General features: G+C 42.9%; 1 protein-coding gene across 1 annotated transcript in view; it reads right to left on the bottom strand.

The window, feature by feature from the left end:
* Positions 1 to 14229, bottom strand: part of ccdc120a (coiled-coil domain containing 120a) — a 30572-nt gene extending 16343 nt beyond the window's left edge. Inside the window, exons 1-3 of the mRNA XM_083770393.1 lie at positions 14067 to 14229; positions 5729 to 6189; positions 4926 to 5019 (exon numbers count right to left, since the gene is read on the bottom strand). Of these exons, the coding sequence (XP_083626519.1) occupies positions 4926 to 5019; positions 5729 to 5779 (145 nt within the window). The 5' untranslated portion in view covers positions 5780 to 6189; positions 14067 to 14229. The remainder of the gene's footprint in view (positions 1 to 4925; positions 5020 to 5728; positions 6190 to 14066) is intronic.
* Positions 14230 to 17832: the final 3603 nt, after the last annotated feature.

The following is a 17832-nucleotide window of genomic DNA, read 5'->3' as shown; positions in this document are numbered from 1 at the left end:
AGATAAGCCATGTTTGCTTTACTCCTTACTCCTACAGTTTGATTGATTGATTGAGTTCTTTTTATACCACTACTTTTTTATTGGCCTTTAGATTAAAGGATAATTAGGATTCATTGAGTACTTTGAAGTTCGCGAGGTACACAGGTGATTGGATTAATTGAGTACTTTGAAGTTCCAGAGATACACATGTGTAGTTGATGATTGAGAATAGCTCCCACGCAGATCAAACAAAATCTGCGTGGGAGCGTTTTTAGGCCAGAGTCAGTTCAGCACCACAGACAGCTCCTCATCATGACAGAAAAGCCAGTGTGTTTAAAGGGGCATTCCACTCATTTTCAACATTTTACTATGTCATTAATATACCTATACTGTAATTATGAAAACAATCATTAACATGGTGAAACAAATCTTGATGACATCATCAAGATGTGTTTCACCATGTTAATGATTTAGGGCAGCAGATGAGTAAACTATAAGTGTGATATGATTGAAATCCATTTCAAACGGAACATCTAATTTGATTCAATAACAAAGCAATTAAAGCCAAGTTCTCATAGCTCTCCCACATTAATTGAGTACTTTGAAGTTCCCGAAGTACCCACGTTTTGTTTATGATTGGATTAATTGAGTACTTTGAAGTTCCAGAGATACACATGTGTAGTTGATGATTGAGAATAGCTCCCACGCAGATCAAACAAAATCTGCGTGGGAGCGTTTTTAGGCCAGTCAGTTCAGCACCACAGACAGCTCCTCATCATGACAGACAAGCCAGTGTGTTTAACCCTCATTAATTTCTACTTGCAAAAAATAGATTTCAACCTTACTACTACTTTTTTAGGACTAAGACAAAAAAATATGTTAAAAAAATAAAAATAAAAAGTTTGATGAAACATTTATAATAATATAATAAATTAATAATTTACATTTTGGGGTTATCTTTCACAATAATTAATAAAACATGTTATAGACATTCTAATGATCACAAAAAAACATATATTACAATTTTTTTACATACTTTTATTAGGGTAAAGCTCAAAAGTCTTAGGTTAAAAAATGTTCCAAATTGCACAGAGTCCAGACTTTTTTTATTTGTGTGAATTTCAGCCTCTGTGGGGGGTATTTATATGCATAAAACCATGACCAATGGCATTGAAATGGCATTGCAATGAACATCACTGATGACGTTTAGGTGAAAAAAGAACAGAAAAAAATAAAAATAAATAGTAATTAAATAAAATAAAATTGTTGCTAAAAAGCAACGCTGGGTCTTAGAGAGTTAAAGGGGCATTCCACTCATTTAAAAAACATGACTATGTCATTAATATACCTATACTGTAATTATGAAAACAATCATTAACATGGTGAAACACATCTTGATGACATCATCAAGATGTGTTTCACCATGTTAATGATTTAGGGCAGCAGATGAGTAAACTATAAGTGTGATATGATTGAAATCCATTACAAACGGAACATCTAATTTGATTCAATAACAAAGCAATTAAAGCAAAGTTCTCATAGCTGTCCCACATTCTTCTCAACTAAACTTTATTTGAACTCACTTGTGGTGTGTGTGTGTGTGTGTGTGTGTGTGTGTGTGTGTGTGTGTGTGTGTGTGTGTGTGTGTGTGTGTGTGTGTGTGTGTGTGTGTGTGTGTGTGTGTGTGTGTGTGTGTGTGTGTGTGTGTGTGAGAGTGTGTGTGTGTGGGTGTGTGTGTGGGGGTGTGTGTGTGTGTGTGTGTGTGTGTGTGTGTGTGTGTGTGTACTGTGTGACTTTATTTGAACTCACTTGTGTGTGTGCATGTGTGTGTGAATTTATTTGAACACACTTGGTGTGTGACATCCTTCTACCCTAATGGACAGGGGGTACAGAAGCACATGGCCGTTTATTCGTGCTCCTACAAAACCACACGGTTAGCACACATCTATCCATGCAAAAATAAATCTGCACTCCCAGAATCCAGCTTCACTACATTGCATCCACGCAACTGTCATATTTACTGTACAAATATTACTTTTGTCAGACACACTGTTATTGCGCAACATTTAGCTGTGACGCAAATTACATCACAACTTTCTCATTCCCTGGCACCTTCCCTTTTTACGGCACACACGCACGTGCGCGCACACATATACACAAGGCACAGCAGCACGGTACAGCACAGTATGCTACAGTAGGCCTACTGTACTGTACAGTATGGTAAGGCACAGCACAGTACAGTATGGAACAGTACAGTAGTGTACAGTACAGTACAGAAGAGAAGAGAGCAGTAGAGGAGTACAGCACAGTGGAGTACAGTACAGTACAGCACAGTTGAGTACAGTACAGTACAGTGGAGTACAGTGGAGTCCAGTCCAGTCCAGTCCAGTCCAGTCCAGTACAGTACACTATTCCCGCTAGGTTGACACATTTTCGACATCCAAGCAACTTGGTATATAGAAACATTGACACTTGCCATGCATGCTTGCTTTTAGACGGAAATAAAAACAAGCAAACAAACAATAGGGCCACTCAGCCAGGTTGCCAACATTGCACTTTCCAAGCAACTGGATATATGAAAACATCATTGTTTGCTTTTCCAAGTAAAAAAACAAAGGTGGGTGGGGGTTGTAGAGGTGGGTGGAGGTGGTAGAGGTGGGTGGAGGTTGTAGAGGTGGGTGGAGGTGGGTAGAGGTGGGTGGAGGTGGGTGGAGGTTGTAGAGGTGGGTGGAGGTTGTAGAGGTGGGTGGAGGTTGTAGAGTTGGGTGGAGGAGTCTAGAGATGGGTGGTTGTAGAGGTGGGTGGAGGAGTCTAGAGATGGGTGGAGGTTGTAGTGGTGGGTGGAGGAGTCTAGAGATGGGTGGAGGTTGTAGAGTTGGGTGGAGGAGTCTAGAGATGGGTGGAGGTTGTAGAGGTGGGTGGAGGTGGGTGGAGGTTGTAGAGTTGGGTGGAGGTTGTAGAGTTGGGTGGAGGTGGGTGGAGGTTGTAGAGGTGGGTGGAGGTGGGTGGAGGTGTAGAGGTGGGTGGAGGTGGGTGGAGGTTGTAGAGTTGGGTGGAGGTTGTAGAGTTGGGTGGAGGTGGGTGGAGGTTGTAGAGGTGGGTGGAGGTGGGTGGAGGTGTAGAGGTGGGTGGAGGTGGGTGGAGGTTGTAGAGTTGGGTGGAGGTTGTAGAGTTGGGTGGAGGAGTCTAGAGATGGGTGGAGGTTGTAGAGGTGGGTGGAGGTGGGTGGAGGTGGGTGGAGGTGGGTGGAGGTGGTGTTCCGAATTTCGGAATGGTGGTGCTTTTTAAGCACCACCATTCCGAAAAATATTTTTCGGAATGGCAATGTTTCGGAATGGTGGGGTTTCGGAATGGTGAGGTTTCGGAATGGTGGGGTTTCGGAATGGAGAGCTGTCCCCCAAACACACGCATGTTAGTGTCCTCACAACACACAGGGTCTACGCCAAGACAAACACACACACACATGTTAGTGTCCTCACAACACAGGGTCTACGCCAAGACAAACACACGCACACATGTTAGTGTCCTCACAACGCACAGGGTCTACGTCAAGACAAACACACGCACACATGTTAGTGTCCTCACAACGCACAGGGTCTACACCAAGACAAACACACGCACACATGTTAGTGTCCTCACAACACACAGGGTCTACGCCAAGACAAACACACACACACATGTTAGTGTCCTCACAACACAGGGTCTACGCCAAGACAAACACACGCACACATGTTAGTGTCCTCACAACGCACAGGGTCTACGCCAAGACAAACACACACACACATGTTAGTGTCCTCACAACACAGGGTCTACGCCAAGACAAACACACGCACACATGTTAGTGTCCTCACAACGCACAGGGTCTACGTCAAGACAAACACACGCACACATGTTAGTGTCCTCACAACGCACAGGGTCTACACCAAGACAAACACACGCACGCATGTTAGTGTCCTCACAACGCACAGGGTCTACGCCAAGACAAACACACGCACACATGTTAGTGTCCTCACAACGCACAGGGTCTACACCAAGACAAACACACACACACATGTTAGTGTCCTCACAACGCACAGGGTCTACACCAAGACAAACACACGCACACATGTTAGTGTCCTCACAACACACAGGGTCTACGCCAAGACAAACACACACACACATGTTAGTGTCCTCACAACACAGGGTCTACGCCAAGACAAACACACGCACACATGTTAGTGTCCTCACAACGCACAGGGTCTACGTCAAGACAAACACACGCACACATGTTAGTGTCCTCACAACGCACAGGGTCTACGCCAAGACAAACACACGCACACATGTTTTTTGTCACACCATCACTAATCATTTACACAATGTAAAATATTCCATAAAGAATATTTCTCATCAAAATATATTGAAGTACAGCAATGCAAGGCAACTTGAGGTACTCTTCATCATACTTTTTCACAAAAAAAACGAATAATAGATATCATGGGGGGCCCTATCATATCATAGCAGGGCAAAATTGGTGAAAAACGTGCATATTATTTTAAAACATATTGGAACAGGGAAATACTCCGTTGGCCCACCCTTTCCTGGGTCATGTGAGAATGGTCCAGTAAAAAAGATCCATTGTGGGTGTATGGGATTTTTCTCTATCACACTAAACACGGGTGAAATTGACCCGAACACCTGCCTGTAGAAAAGAACCGGCATGTGGGCAGGGAAACAAACCTACCTTCTATGATGTCACTAAGCACCATGAAGGTACTGAAAGACCCAACCCACCTCAGATATGAACAACATTACAAATACAAATTACAAAAATAATATATAATTGTCCACCTGTTTAGTGTTCTAGACCAGGGTTAAGATATACCAGTAGTAGATAAGGTTGTGGGTATATGGGGGGAGTGTGACCACACACACACACACACACGCACACACATCCAGCGACTTCTCACCTGACCCAGTGATGAGATGACCTTTGACCTCCATGACCTCTGTGTCCCATGTGTCTGTGCCCCTCCCTTCCTCCTCGCTCACCACGTTCTCCTGCTGAGGAGACGATACAAATCAATCAATCAATAAATCAATCAAAGTATCTATCCATGACATTCTGTGAAAATAAAGGACGCACAATAATTATTAAGACGTTTAAAGGTATATTCAGTGATTTCACTTACCGGTAATTCAAATATCACTTCTGTTTTTGTTTTGTTGTGATAATCCTCCCTACTATAGAGTGTGCTGACCATAATAAGGAGTTCCTCCCTGTCCCCAGTTAACCCCTGGGGGTCAAAAAACCTTAGGTTTCGTTTTTTGGCTAGGTGGCCCAACCTTCATCCAATCAGGATAGAGGGGGCCTTCCGGCCAATCATGATTGAGCGGGGCCGGTCCTTGGTTTGTGTGCTGTTGGCCTGTCGCATGCCCCCCCCACTGTAGTGCGTGCATGTGCACATCTTGTTATCGGGTGGACCGGGGTATTTTCCAAATCACCTAAATCACTGAATGCTCCTTTAAAGTCATACTGTGTAAAGAATATATATATATATTGCAGTCTTTTTGGTTACACCTCTTGTAGCTGTTATGTGATTACCTCCGTTATGACAAATAGTGACGTACAGCTCCAAAACAGATATCTCTGCCAGGCTGGGTTGCCTAGTAGCCAGCCAGGGCTTGCAGTATGGCAGAGATCATTACAAACACTATAACAGACTAATAATCAGTCTAATAATCAACAGAATAATCAGAATCAGAATCTTACCTTACAGTTTAACGCATGGACGCTCCAGTAGGTTAAACCTGAATAGGCCATACACCATCTGGCTGGCAGGTTTAGCACAGACTGGCTGGCTTGTAGGCTGGTTTGGTTGGTTGGCTTGCTGGTTTGGCTAGCAGACTGGTTGGTTGGTTGGCTTGCTGGTTTGGCTAGCAGACTGGTTGGTTGGTTGGCTTGCTGGTTTGGCTAGCAGACTGGTTGTTTGGTTGGCTTGCTGGTTTGGCTAGCAGACTGGTTGTTTGGTTGGCTTGCTGGTTTGGCTAGCAGACTGGTTGTTTGGTTGGCTTGCTGGTTTGGCTAGCAGACTGGTTGTTTGGTTGGCTTGCTGGTTTGGCTAGCAGACTGGTTGGTTGGCTTGCTGGTTTGGCTAGCAGACTCTGGGTGAGTGTGTGGCTGCAGTAATCCGGTTGGTTTGCAGGTGGCACAGATAAAAGTTGGCACAGCAGCTGAGAGTGAAATGGACAAAAAAAAACATGAGATAAGCGACTTTGGGTACTCAGAAAAGCACTATATTTATTCCAGTTATTATAGATAAACTCCTTCAGCATTATGTCAGCAAGAAGAGAACAGTGAAAGGGAGCTGTGGTTCATTGAGGTTAATGATGCAGAAGTCTTCATTATCATATCATAGGGTTAAAACCAGTGACCTACAATTGTGACCTATTCAATTCTGTGACTCACATTCTCTCTCTGCTGATTGGTTGGTGTGTTGAAAGATAATTGATGGGCAGTGTGCCGTGTGAGCTGAAATATGTTAACCTGTGATGATCTGACTATGAATACAATTATCCTAACGCCTCTGAACTCATCCACAGTAACCTATTTTGTTATACCACCAGGAGACTGATGGGGTGATCTGGAATAATCTTAATTGTATTTACCCACAATTAATCTGAACTCTAGACCTATTCTTACTCTTCTTCTGCCTTTGAAATGGCAACCTACTCAGTTTCTCGTTGTAGAAGTGAGATTTGTTTGAGCCTACATTTGTTTGCACTAATTATTTCATATGTTTTATTAATGGAAACTGTAAAAAGATACATTCATTTTGTTAAGTAATACAACACAAGCGATAGATCTATTCTCTGTTATTATACAAGTATAACACAATAACATTCTATTTTCATTTTTAATAGATTAATTAATTGTAATCGAGGCAAAAGTTATAAATAATCGTGATATTATTTGAAGTCATAGGCTGCCAGCTGCCCTAAAACAGTCTCTTGCATACACGCAAGAACACACGTACGCAAGCACACACACGCACACGCACACGCGCGCACACACACACACACACACACACAGGTGAAGGGTTCATGCTGTATGTCTGAGACTCTGTAGCCAAAACATCCCTGATATCTGATGAGATACCTCGCACGGCACACGCACACACACACACACATACACACACACACACACACACACACACACACACACACACACACACACACACACACACACACACACACCTTCTATCACATTCCTTCACCTTGACCATCAACACATAGGGTATAACACAGGAAGGAATGTACAGTACAGTACAGTACAGTACAGTACAGTACAGTACAGTACAGTACAGTACAGTACAGTACAGTACAGTACAGTACAGTACAGTACAGTACAGTACAGTACAGTACAGTGTAACAAGTACATAGTACATGTAGTGCACAGCACGCAGCAATCGGCAGTAACTATAAAACTGTGTTTGTTTATAGGGTGTTTGTTTATGCAGGATGAGGTCTTAGTAGAAGGTTCAGGTTTTATGATCATGTTAAATGCACGGGGCATTTATGCACCATGTCTCTGTACAGTACGTCTGTCTGTAGGCTCTGCAGGCACCGGTCTAGTGTTTGTAAAATGGGGCACGGTCACGCAGTCGGTAGTGCTGTTGCTTCACAACTAGAAGGTCCTGTGTTCGATTCCCGCTGGGGAAGCTGTGGGCTGTGGACAGGATCCTCATGCATTAAAAAAAACATGTCAGTCCGTTTCTCTCCCCAGGTTGGCAGAGGGTGTGTAGCGCCTTTAGGCTTACACTAGATTAGACAATTGACACGGGATGAAAAAGATTGGGCAAAAAAAATCACAGGATAGGCCCGGACGGTTAGCTCAACCGTCTGGGCACCTACGCTGCCACGCCAGCCGGACGGCGTGCCGCGGGTTCGACTCCCGAGCCCGACGGCCTTTGCCGCGTGTCACTCCCCATCTCTCTCCCCCTTTCCTGTCTGTCTACTGTTCACTGTCAATAAAGGCATAAAAAGCCCCAAAACAAATCTTAAAAAACAAAAAAAACGTAGGATAACATAAAATAAAGCTGAGAGGATGTTTAGGTAGAGGATGCAGGCTGATTCTGGATGAGGTTATAGATGAGGGTGTAGTAGGACATGGTGTCATGTGAATTTGACTGCATTCAAATCTGCCATTTGTGTAGCCGCAGGTGACCAGGTTATGTAATGAAACTGGACCGTCAACAGTCACCTCTCTCTCTCTCTCGTTCTCTGAGAATACTGTTTCCTTCTCTCTCTTCCGCTTTCCTGTTTCCCATTTCCTGCCCTGCCCTTTCCTCTTCCTGTTCTCAGAGAGGAGAGTGGATCAGTGTGTGTGTGTGTGTGTGTGTGTGTGTGTGTGTGTGTGTGTGTGTGTGTGTGTGTGTGTGTGTGCGCGCGCGTGCGCGCGAGTCAAACAAACTCAAACGCAAACTCTCTGTCTTACAAGAGACGATTAACAATAACAACACAATCTGTCCGTCCTAAAGAGACAAACAACACATTTTGTCCATCCCTACAAAGACGAGCAAACATTGTCTGTGCCAGAGACAATGTCCCACAGAGACGAGCAACAAAATGTGTTTCTACAGGGAAAACAACACCACTAAGTGTCCTACAGAGACAAATGGCAAAAAACCCTACTAGTCATGAACTCTGACCTTTAAAAACACAGGACGTACTTACAGCTGTTGGCTTACAGGTGAAGCGCCATCCTGTGAGAGGGTTATCTAATAGTCCAATAAACAGGCTGTACACTTAAACTATGGATTCACAAGATCTGGCATTTATTGATTGCCCACAATTATCCCAAATCGAATGGTCATGTGATATCCATATGAACAGCAAAGACATATATGAAAGCAAATACGACCTGTTACATCACAAATTCGGATTAGATCATATCAGTCCACAGATTTGGGGGCCCCGCGAAGCGCAGGCCAGAGGGTTGTCTGACCTGGAGAATTCTGACGTGTCCCTCTCGGGCCTGACAATATATAGCAATCTCTCTCCCACTGAAGTGACCTTGCATGCACACAGCTCGGCGGCACACTATGAAAGTAATGGTAACTGCTTGAAGGGTCTACTTTCCCCCACCACAGGCTATATTGTTTTCCTCCCAGCCCGCGATGAGCAGCCAACGTTTAGCCCGTAGCAAATCGCATCCCTAAGAGGTGGTGATAGGATCAATGAACTGCTTCATAGAGAAGCATGTCGGATTTACACAGCATTCTTTCTTTACCGGTGGAAGTCTTTGGCCTGAATGAAGAGCACAATTTATCATGTTTCTTCTATTCATTTATCTTTCATAAGAGTTTTTTTTATATATATATATTTACACATATTTTAGCATTTTACCACTATTATTGTTGTCTTTATTCACTGTGCATAAGTGACTGACCTACTGTACACATATCGGTTCTGTAGCCTTCAAATTACCCAATGACAAATTACATAGGTGTTGGGAGCATATTGTGTTGGGAATCAAACATTGGAAAGTGCATATACTGTGAATACTACTGCACCAGCATATTATATGCTATTATATGCACGTAAATCCATGATGAGAAAATGACCATGGTCTGCACATGACACATGACTGCCAGGCCATTCATTGTGGGAGAATTCACCTCAGGAGAATGCCGCCTCTGCAAAGAAGGGCTGCTGTCTACTTACAGTTACACTCACTTAAATTGGCACTGTTGTTGCTGATGCCACATTCATCACAGTGGCATAGCATAAAGACAGCTAGAGACAATAACATTCATTGTGGTTACATTTTAGTCAAGTGGACCAGTTAGGAGGCATTCACAATCATCTGACTGACTAGTGACAAGTACAGTATATGTGCTCAATGCCCATAATGTGAATCACATCATGGATTTATGTGCATATAATAGCATAATATAATATGCTGGTGCAGTAGTATTCACAGTATATATGCACTTTCCAATGTGTGATTCCCAACACAATACGCTCCCATCAGCTCTGTAATTGTCAGCCGCATTTTCTCTTTCTTACTTGCTTTCTAGCTGATTTCTTGGACAAAACTCAAGACTTTAACTTCAGGTGGGACATGACGGACTGATCGGACATGATTAAAATGAACCGCAAACTGTTTGTCAACTGAGTGAACCACATAATAACTGTTTACACGCTGTGTGCATGTATGTGTGTGCTAGAGAAAGAGACCACAGACAATGGCAAGGAATGAATAATAATATATAATCAGCACACTCAAGAAGCAGCCACAGTGACCTCCGTCCCTCATTCTCTCGCCTCTCCTCTCTGACATTCCTCCTTCTTTCATGTTCCAGCTTGTTGTCTCCACTCCTCTGTTAGCCCTCATCTCTCTCTCTCTCTCTCTCTCTCTCTCTCTCTCTCTCTCTCTCTCTCTCTCTCTCTCTCTCTTTCTCTATCTCTCAGACTAGCCTCTGATTGGTACTGCAGGAGTAAAAAGACGAATATTACTGACAGAATCCCTAACACAGGTTTTCAAACTTTTTCATGCCACAGACCCATAATGTATGTATATTGACTTATATATGTAAATAAACAAATAGAGAGAGAGGAAGTGAGGGGGTTCAGCCATCTGTTGTCTTCTCTCCCTCCTTCAGCACTAAACAGGTGAGACCTGAGAGAGAGAGAGACAATAAACACAGAGAGAGTGAGAGAGAGGGGAAAGGAAGCGAGGAATTCACAGCTGATGACTTGGCGGGAGGTTAATACAGCAACAGAAGGAGAGAGAGAGAGAGAGAGAGAGAGAGAGAGAGAGAGCTGTGTGTTCCTACTAGGAGGAAATAACACATTTACGGTTTAGAGACCCTGGCCTGCAGAGTGCACACGCACGCACACACACACACACACACACACACACACACACACACACACACACACACACACACACACACACACACCAACAGTTTGTTGGTGTGTGAGTGTGTTGTTGTTGTTATAGATATACCACAAGGCTACACACACACGTGTGTGTCTGTCTCTTTGTTTAAACACACATGCACACGCACACACACACACACACACACACACACACACACCATGCACCGTACACACCTGATCACACTCTCATGTGTGATATGATGATATATGATATGATATATCATATTTGACATAATTAACCAATAAGAACAAGTGTATCTGCATCTCACACTTTCTTTTTTACTTTACTCTTTACTTCTATGTTCAGGTGTTTTTGAATGTTCTATTTACGTATACAGCCTTACCTTCAAATTACCTTCAAATACAAATTAATATAATTGTCTACTTGTAATTGTTGTAGAATAATCATTTCACAGGCAAATGTGTCATACTGTGTATGGTTGCATTTGAGTTGTGTTGGTCACTCTAACTCTAACACTATAATTATTCCACTGAAACACACATTGTAACTTATCAACAGTCCTAATTACACATGCATGATTTATATCCCTGGTTAGCAGGCAGCCAGTGCTTAAAAAAGAAAAGCCAACCAGACCAGACAAACTAATTAGAGACACTGACGTCCCCAGAGAGAAAGGACAACAACGAAGACTTCCAGAACAGGGAGAACTTTTTTCATCAGACCCATCAGATGTTTTGGCATCAGTTTGTAACATTTCAGTTAGAGATGCTCCGATAATCGGCCAGCGATCGGTGATCGCATATCGGCCCGATATTCACTCTGATCGGTAATCGGCATTTACCCTATCTGTGATTGGCAATTTACCCGATCTGGAGAAACTGATCTTTTACACCGTTTAAGTGGTATAAATGTCAATCAGATACATAGCATAACGTCATTTTAGCATTTTTTGTGACAGGCCTAAACATTCTCCCCTTCCTCCCCACACACAGGAACAGTTTTGGCGATATAATCAGTTTGGAAATATTACAATTTGCAAGATTTCACAAGATCAGTATCGGCATCGGACCTATCGGTATCGGCCGTTCATGAGAAAAACAATCGGTGATCGGTTTCCGTCCCAAGAAACCTGATCGGAGCATCCCTAATTTCAGTCAAATATTTAACAGAGAGAGGGAGAGAGAAGTAGGCAGGTAGATGATTTATGGAGATGATTTATGCTTTGTCATACAACAACAGCAGGTCTACAGGCTCATCGCGCCTACACGCGTAGATCAGCTCATTTTTCAGTCATACCATGGAGTAGCTTATACTGTAGATCGATCGCCTATTTTGTGACACGTGTGACACAATGCACAACATATTAGAAGTATGTTGGAGAATATACGGCACCATGACCAAAACCACCGTCCCGATTTCCCAAATACATACAGGTAATAAAGTGGCTCTGAGTTCTCTGCTACTGCAGGCCTGCAGACTCTCACAGATGGTAACACGTTTAATCCTTGCAGCAGTGACTGTGTCCTTGAGCAAGGCACTGAGATTCCACATGCTCACATTTAACATTGTACCTGCTGTATTTACATTCTAGGCTCTGTTTCCCTGTGTAAGGTGATGAGATCTACTCCACTGTATGCCTGTTTTTGTTTATATAACATTTCTGTGGGGACTGCAGATGTAAATTAGCATATTTTCTAAATCCAGTGAATTTACCTCGCATTGCTATGTAATGTTCATTAATATGCGGTGTCCCGTCTAAATGAACAAATAAAGTCAAGTAAATTCTGGACTGTTGTGTCAATCAGCAGCACAACACATAACCAACAACTCAAGTTCCAAATCCAAACACATTCTTTCCTTCAAATCACTCTGAAACAACAGCAGGTGTTTTAATGAAGCAGACTATTAAGACTTAAGAGACTTGACCAATACTTGGCAAGCACAGCCCTGATGAAGATCGTATACTGTAGGTCGAAACATGTCGGTTGAATAAAGTCTTCCTCCTTTTTAACCTTTAAGTGTGCCCGGATCTCCGCTTTGTTCTATAGATGTGTTATCCCGATTGATCCCAGGAGCACCTTTTTACTATTTGTATACATGTTGTATACCTGCAGTGCACACCTCCTGAGCACCTGGTTGCTTCCTTGCCTCCACTAAATGAGCACCCCCCCAGGCCGCAATACTCTTGAACAAAAAACAATGACTGTCACCAACTGGATAATGGATAGATCCCTTTATCGGTAAAGCTAATTACTGCAACCACCAGTGTGTGAGTGTATTCCTTTGTTAAAAGTATTAAAAGGATCTTGCCCACTGAAGTGTCAAACTGTTCTGTATTCCAATAGCAAAACTGCTAGATATTTGTTGAGATATAGGGGTCTCTCTCTCCATCTATTAAGATTTAGATAGATCATATACCTCTATTAATTCTCTACCCACTGTCAGTGGTAGAGAGAGGCCGTCTGGGGAATCAGATGGGCAAGGTTGACTTCGGCAAACAGAGGAAAACATCAGGCCTGCATGGTCCCTGACCCTGGATAGTGTGGATACAAATGCTATCCAAAATAGGAGAGAGAACTACTCATATACTACGATACAGGATACAATGATGTTGGAAGTGATGAAACAAAAGATGTGCTGAGTGACAAATTTGAAGCTGGTGTGTCTCTCTCCTACTGACATAATTGGTGTGGTGTGAACTGAAGTCCACTTCTCCAATAATACCCCTGCTTTCTTGTAGAACATATCAAAGAGACAAAGTCCAGTACTTTTTTCCTGCAACTTCTTTTGAATGTAAAAAGATTAAGCGAGATCACTTTTTGTCACAAGTCACAGTGACAAGTTGCCTACACGCACACACACACACACACACACACACACACACAGTCACACACACACAGACACACCCTCCCCTCTCCCAACTTTCTTTCCTAATCGTATTAATACTGGTCAGAATACTGTCTTGTTGGTTACAGTTAGGAATGTTTGACCTCTCTGACTCTCTCCGCTCCGCTAGAGTGGGGTAGACTAGACGGACGGACAGTAGACGCGCACACACACACACACACACACACACACAAACACATCGGGTTGGAGAGAGAGAGTGCAGGCTGACCAGCCAGCAGGTATGCATCAACAAACTCACACAGTTCTGTACACTCCAGTCTCCTGCTACAACATACACTATATTGTAGAAACTTACTTTTGCACAAACGTATTCCGGTCCGATAGACAGAAGATTCCGCGGCATTAAGGGTTAAACCTTTAAATCCGTTAAATAGAACGTTTAAAGTAAAAACTAAAAAGATGTTGTTGTTTTTTTACTATTAACCAAACTATGCAACACACATCTGTTCTACAGTAAACTACACTGACCCTGGCTCTCTCACTCTCGTCTCGTTCGCTCTCATACCGCCTGCTGAGGGCGAAACCAAACGGGACGGGGGTTCCCTCAAATGTTTAATTACCGGTATATTTGTATTTGCTGTTAAAACTATGAAAAGATAGCCATATATTCTGATCTCCGCTAGTCGGAGATCACATTTCTTCAAACAGACTGTAGTTTAGAGAGGGAGGTTTGCTGTCTCCATTTGACAATAATGAACACCCCCCTGTCTCTGTGAGTTGCTATGGTCCGTTCTGACCGTCCATGTGGATTGTATCGCCTCCTTTGACCAGACACCACTCAGACCAGACCATAGACTGTAAAAAGGACCAGACAGACACAGTACAACTGCAACAACATAAAAACAATACATAGGCTAATACAGATTCAACAGTTCATTTTCCATAACAGTGAACTAATTCATGATTAAAGTATGTGATTAGTCAAATCATCTACAGTGAAACTGAATTGACACAGGAGGACCCCATGGAAACTTATTAGCCATATTGCTTTCTTGCAGGTTCAACCCTTTTAGCACTGTATATTAAACATACTCTTCCTGTGCTTTTTGCAAACTGTTATAAAGTATTGAATCAATCAATCAGGCAATAACTGTAGGCTATTAGTTAGTAGGCCTACAGGAGGCCTAACTGAAGTTTTAGGGACTATACCTTTGTCTCTCTCCCTCTTTGGTTGCAGTGTGTGTATTGTGTCCTCAGTACTCTCTATTCTGTAACGGTAGCATTCAAATCAAATCTAAACACAATATAGAGTGACTGCTAGCAGTATAGTGCAGACATGACTTGCGTGCTCCAAGGAGCACTCCAGTTAATACTGAAATACGCTACCCTGTTTCATAATGGTTGTTGGAATGGAATCTGTTAATATTTCAATTTGAATATTATTTGCAGGTCCAATTACTAAGGGTAGGCTATGTAATAACACATATAAACCAACCCTAACCAACGCATAGACTCATTCAGTGTAAGAAAGTCCTTACTACAGTAGTAGTACTACAGGTACTACTTCTACAGGCAATACTGCAGTCTGCACCATTATAAGTATATTGCGGAACGTTATTTCAAATAGAAACATGGGAATTCTCCACCGTTGGTCCATTCACACATTGAGCCATTTGTGCTGAATAGAACTTTACACTGACTTAATTCAAAGAAGCTGGCAGCGTAAAGTCCGCTGCATGCAAATGTCCTACTTAGTCGGACATTTGCGACTTCACACATACCGGTTAATTGTCTAGATAACCACTGGGTTACAGCACATAATGTGAATGAGGCTCATGCCGCTCATCACCCTCTCTCGCTAGTCTCTACACAGCAAAATCGTGTTAAATTGATTTGCTGTTTTGTAAAGACTGACTGACTGGTTCCTTTGACTGGCTTGTTCTAATGACAATTCTAATGGCTGCTTTAACAAACTCATTGGTTGTACTGGTTTTACTGACTGACTTGTTTTAATAACTGATTCCATTGCCTGAATGGTTCTTCTGATTTACTTGTAATAATTACTAGTTCTACTGATTGCAGGCTCGGCTCCAGGATGAAATGACGGAGGGGGCAAAACCGTTCCAGGCCCCCTCTGGCACTCCGTGGCGCAGAACCTGACTGATTGGTTGACTCTAATGGTTGGTTCTAATGACTCACTGGCTTGTTTCTCTCTGAAACTGAAAATATGAATGTCTGTCTGTCCACTCCCTGAAGAACAGAGTTATGTCCTCATTGTCCTGTCTCTCACCCCTCCAATATCCAGCTTCTCTATTTAGCTCTGTGAATCTATGAACTTGGTTGCTTGCTAGTGAATCCATTCATATGACACTCTATCATGAAGGACAAACACGGATACAATTTACATCAAGACAGGGTGAGACTTGAGAGACAAGTGGTTTCTTGTGTCGGTGTGAAAGTTTTGGTCAGAATGACAGCCTGTGTGTGTGTGTGTGTGTGTGTGTGTGTGTGTGTGTGTGTGTGTGTGTGTGTGTGTGTGTGTGTGTGTGTGTGTGTGTTTGTGTGTGCGCGCGCGTGTGTGTGTGTGTGCAGTACCTGCTGGCTACAGTAAATATTGTTAATCATCTGTTGCCAGTCGATAAATTGCTTTTTTCCCCACCTCCCTCCAGAAGCAGAAGTAAACTATGCTCTCATATAGCCTACTGTAGTTTTCTTTCCTGCAATGAGTGTGGCAAGGACAAATCTGCTTTGTAAGAGAGAAAGACGCAATGAAGCGCCATCATTTCAAAGAGATACAGTTTGTGAGGATGCAAAACTGAGGCCCAGGGCACCAGTCCAGACAGCAATGAAGTCACCCATGACCAAACCTTAAAACCCATTCTGGGCGGGAACCCTTTTGGTGTTTTAACTAAGCATTATGTTATACTTTAGCTATTGAAAAATAGCAGATCTACAAGCTCATAGCGCGCCACCGAGTGGCTTGTAGGTCTGCTATTTAATTAAACTATTGCCTCAAACTCAATCCCAGACAAGTTCCCAGATACAGGAATTTTATCCAGGACCAGGACCTAAGAAAGAAATCTCTTCATGTCACATCCCTACCCAACGATTGACCTGTATATTCCAGGAAACTCTGTACATATAGCCTATATCTGTCTGAATATCTTTCACATATCTGGAGAATTATTCATCCGATCGATTTTGCTGGGGATACTAGGGAGAGCAGTGTCAAGTATGAAATTGATCGGATGAATGATCCTTGAGAAAGCTGTAAGCAGCACTTCCAAGTTCCGTGGGTCAAGTATAGTCATTCCACTATAAATGGGCATACGCTCCAAATAGGTACTACACTTGTAAATATTAAATCAAAGGATGGTTCACCAAGGGAGCATCCAAAGGATCTTACTAGCATTGAGTGCAGAGTGAATCTGTAACTAGAACTAATATGCATGATTGTTGTTTTAATGTTTTGGAAAGCCTATTTCACTGAAAGGATGTACAATAGTATGGCGGCAGAGAGATACTACAGTTAGAAAAGCACTGCAAGACTTCAGAAAACAACGTGTCTCCTCTGACACACATGGAGTCAAGAGCCGCTTCTTTTCACCAGACACTATAAGGACCGGTAATGCAGTGAATAGGAGTGAATAGTGAATAGTGCATGTTTTGAAAGCACACAGCATTTATGTCCCTCCGAACTCGATTCTGGGGTGAGTATTATGCCAGTATTTAGTCGACCTACAAGCTCTCAATGTGTAGCATCCATGACGCATTGTTTATTATTATTCATTTGCCAATACCCCCCTCCCTCCACCCACTCCCTAAGCTTCACAGTCGGCCTTGGGAGGGTGTAATGTAGAGAACCAGGTCCGTCACAACTACGTTGCACCGCCGATCCGACCAATATGTCTGAGTCAATTAGTCGGCCTTTGTCAGAGGAGATGTGGTCGTGCTTATACTGTATATGGGCATATCAGGTTTAACACATGCATCTCCACCAGATTACCTTCCTGCTAACAACCCGACCAGAGTTGCTAGTGAAGTGACAAGACCACAATTCCTTGCTGGCTTCCTACCGGAGAACACCCATATTCTTATCTTAGTACTCAAATCTCTGCCTC

Source organism: Protomyctophum parallelum (genome assembly GCF_964188405.1).
Source record: "Protomyctophum parallelum genome assembly, chromosome: 7".
NCBI classification, from domain to species: domain Eukaryota; kingdom Metazoa; phylum Chordata; class Actinopteri; order Myctophiformes; family Myctophidae; genus Protomyctophum; species Protomyctophum parallelum.
Note: the sequence above shows the minus strand (reverse complement) of the source record. Positions and strands in the feature narration are given on the sequence as shown.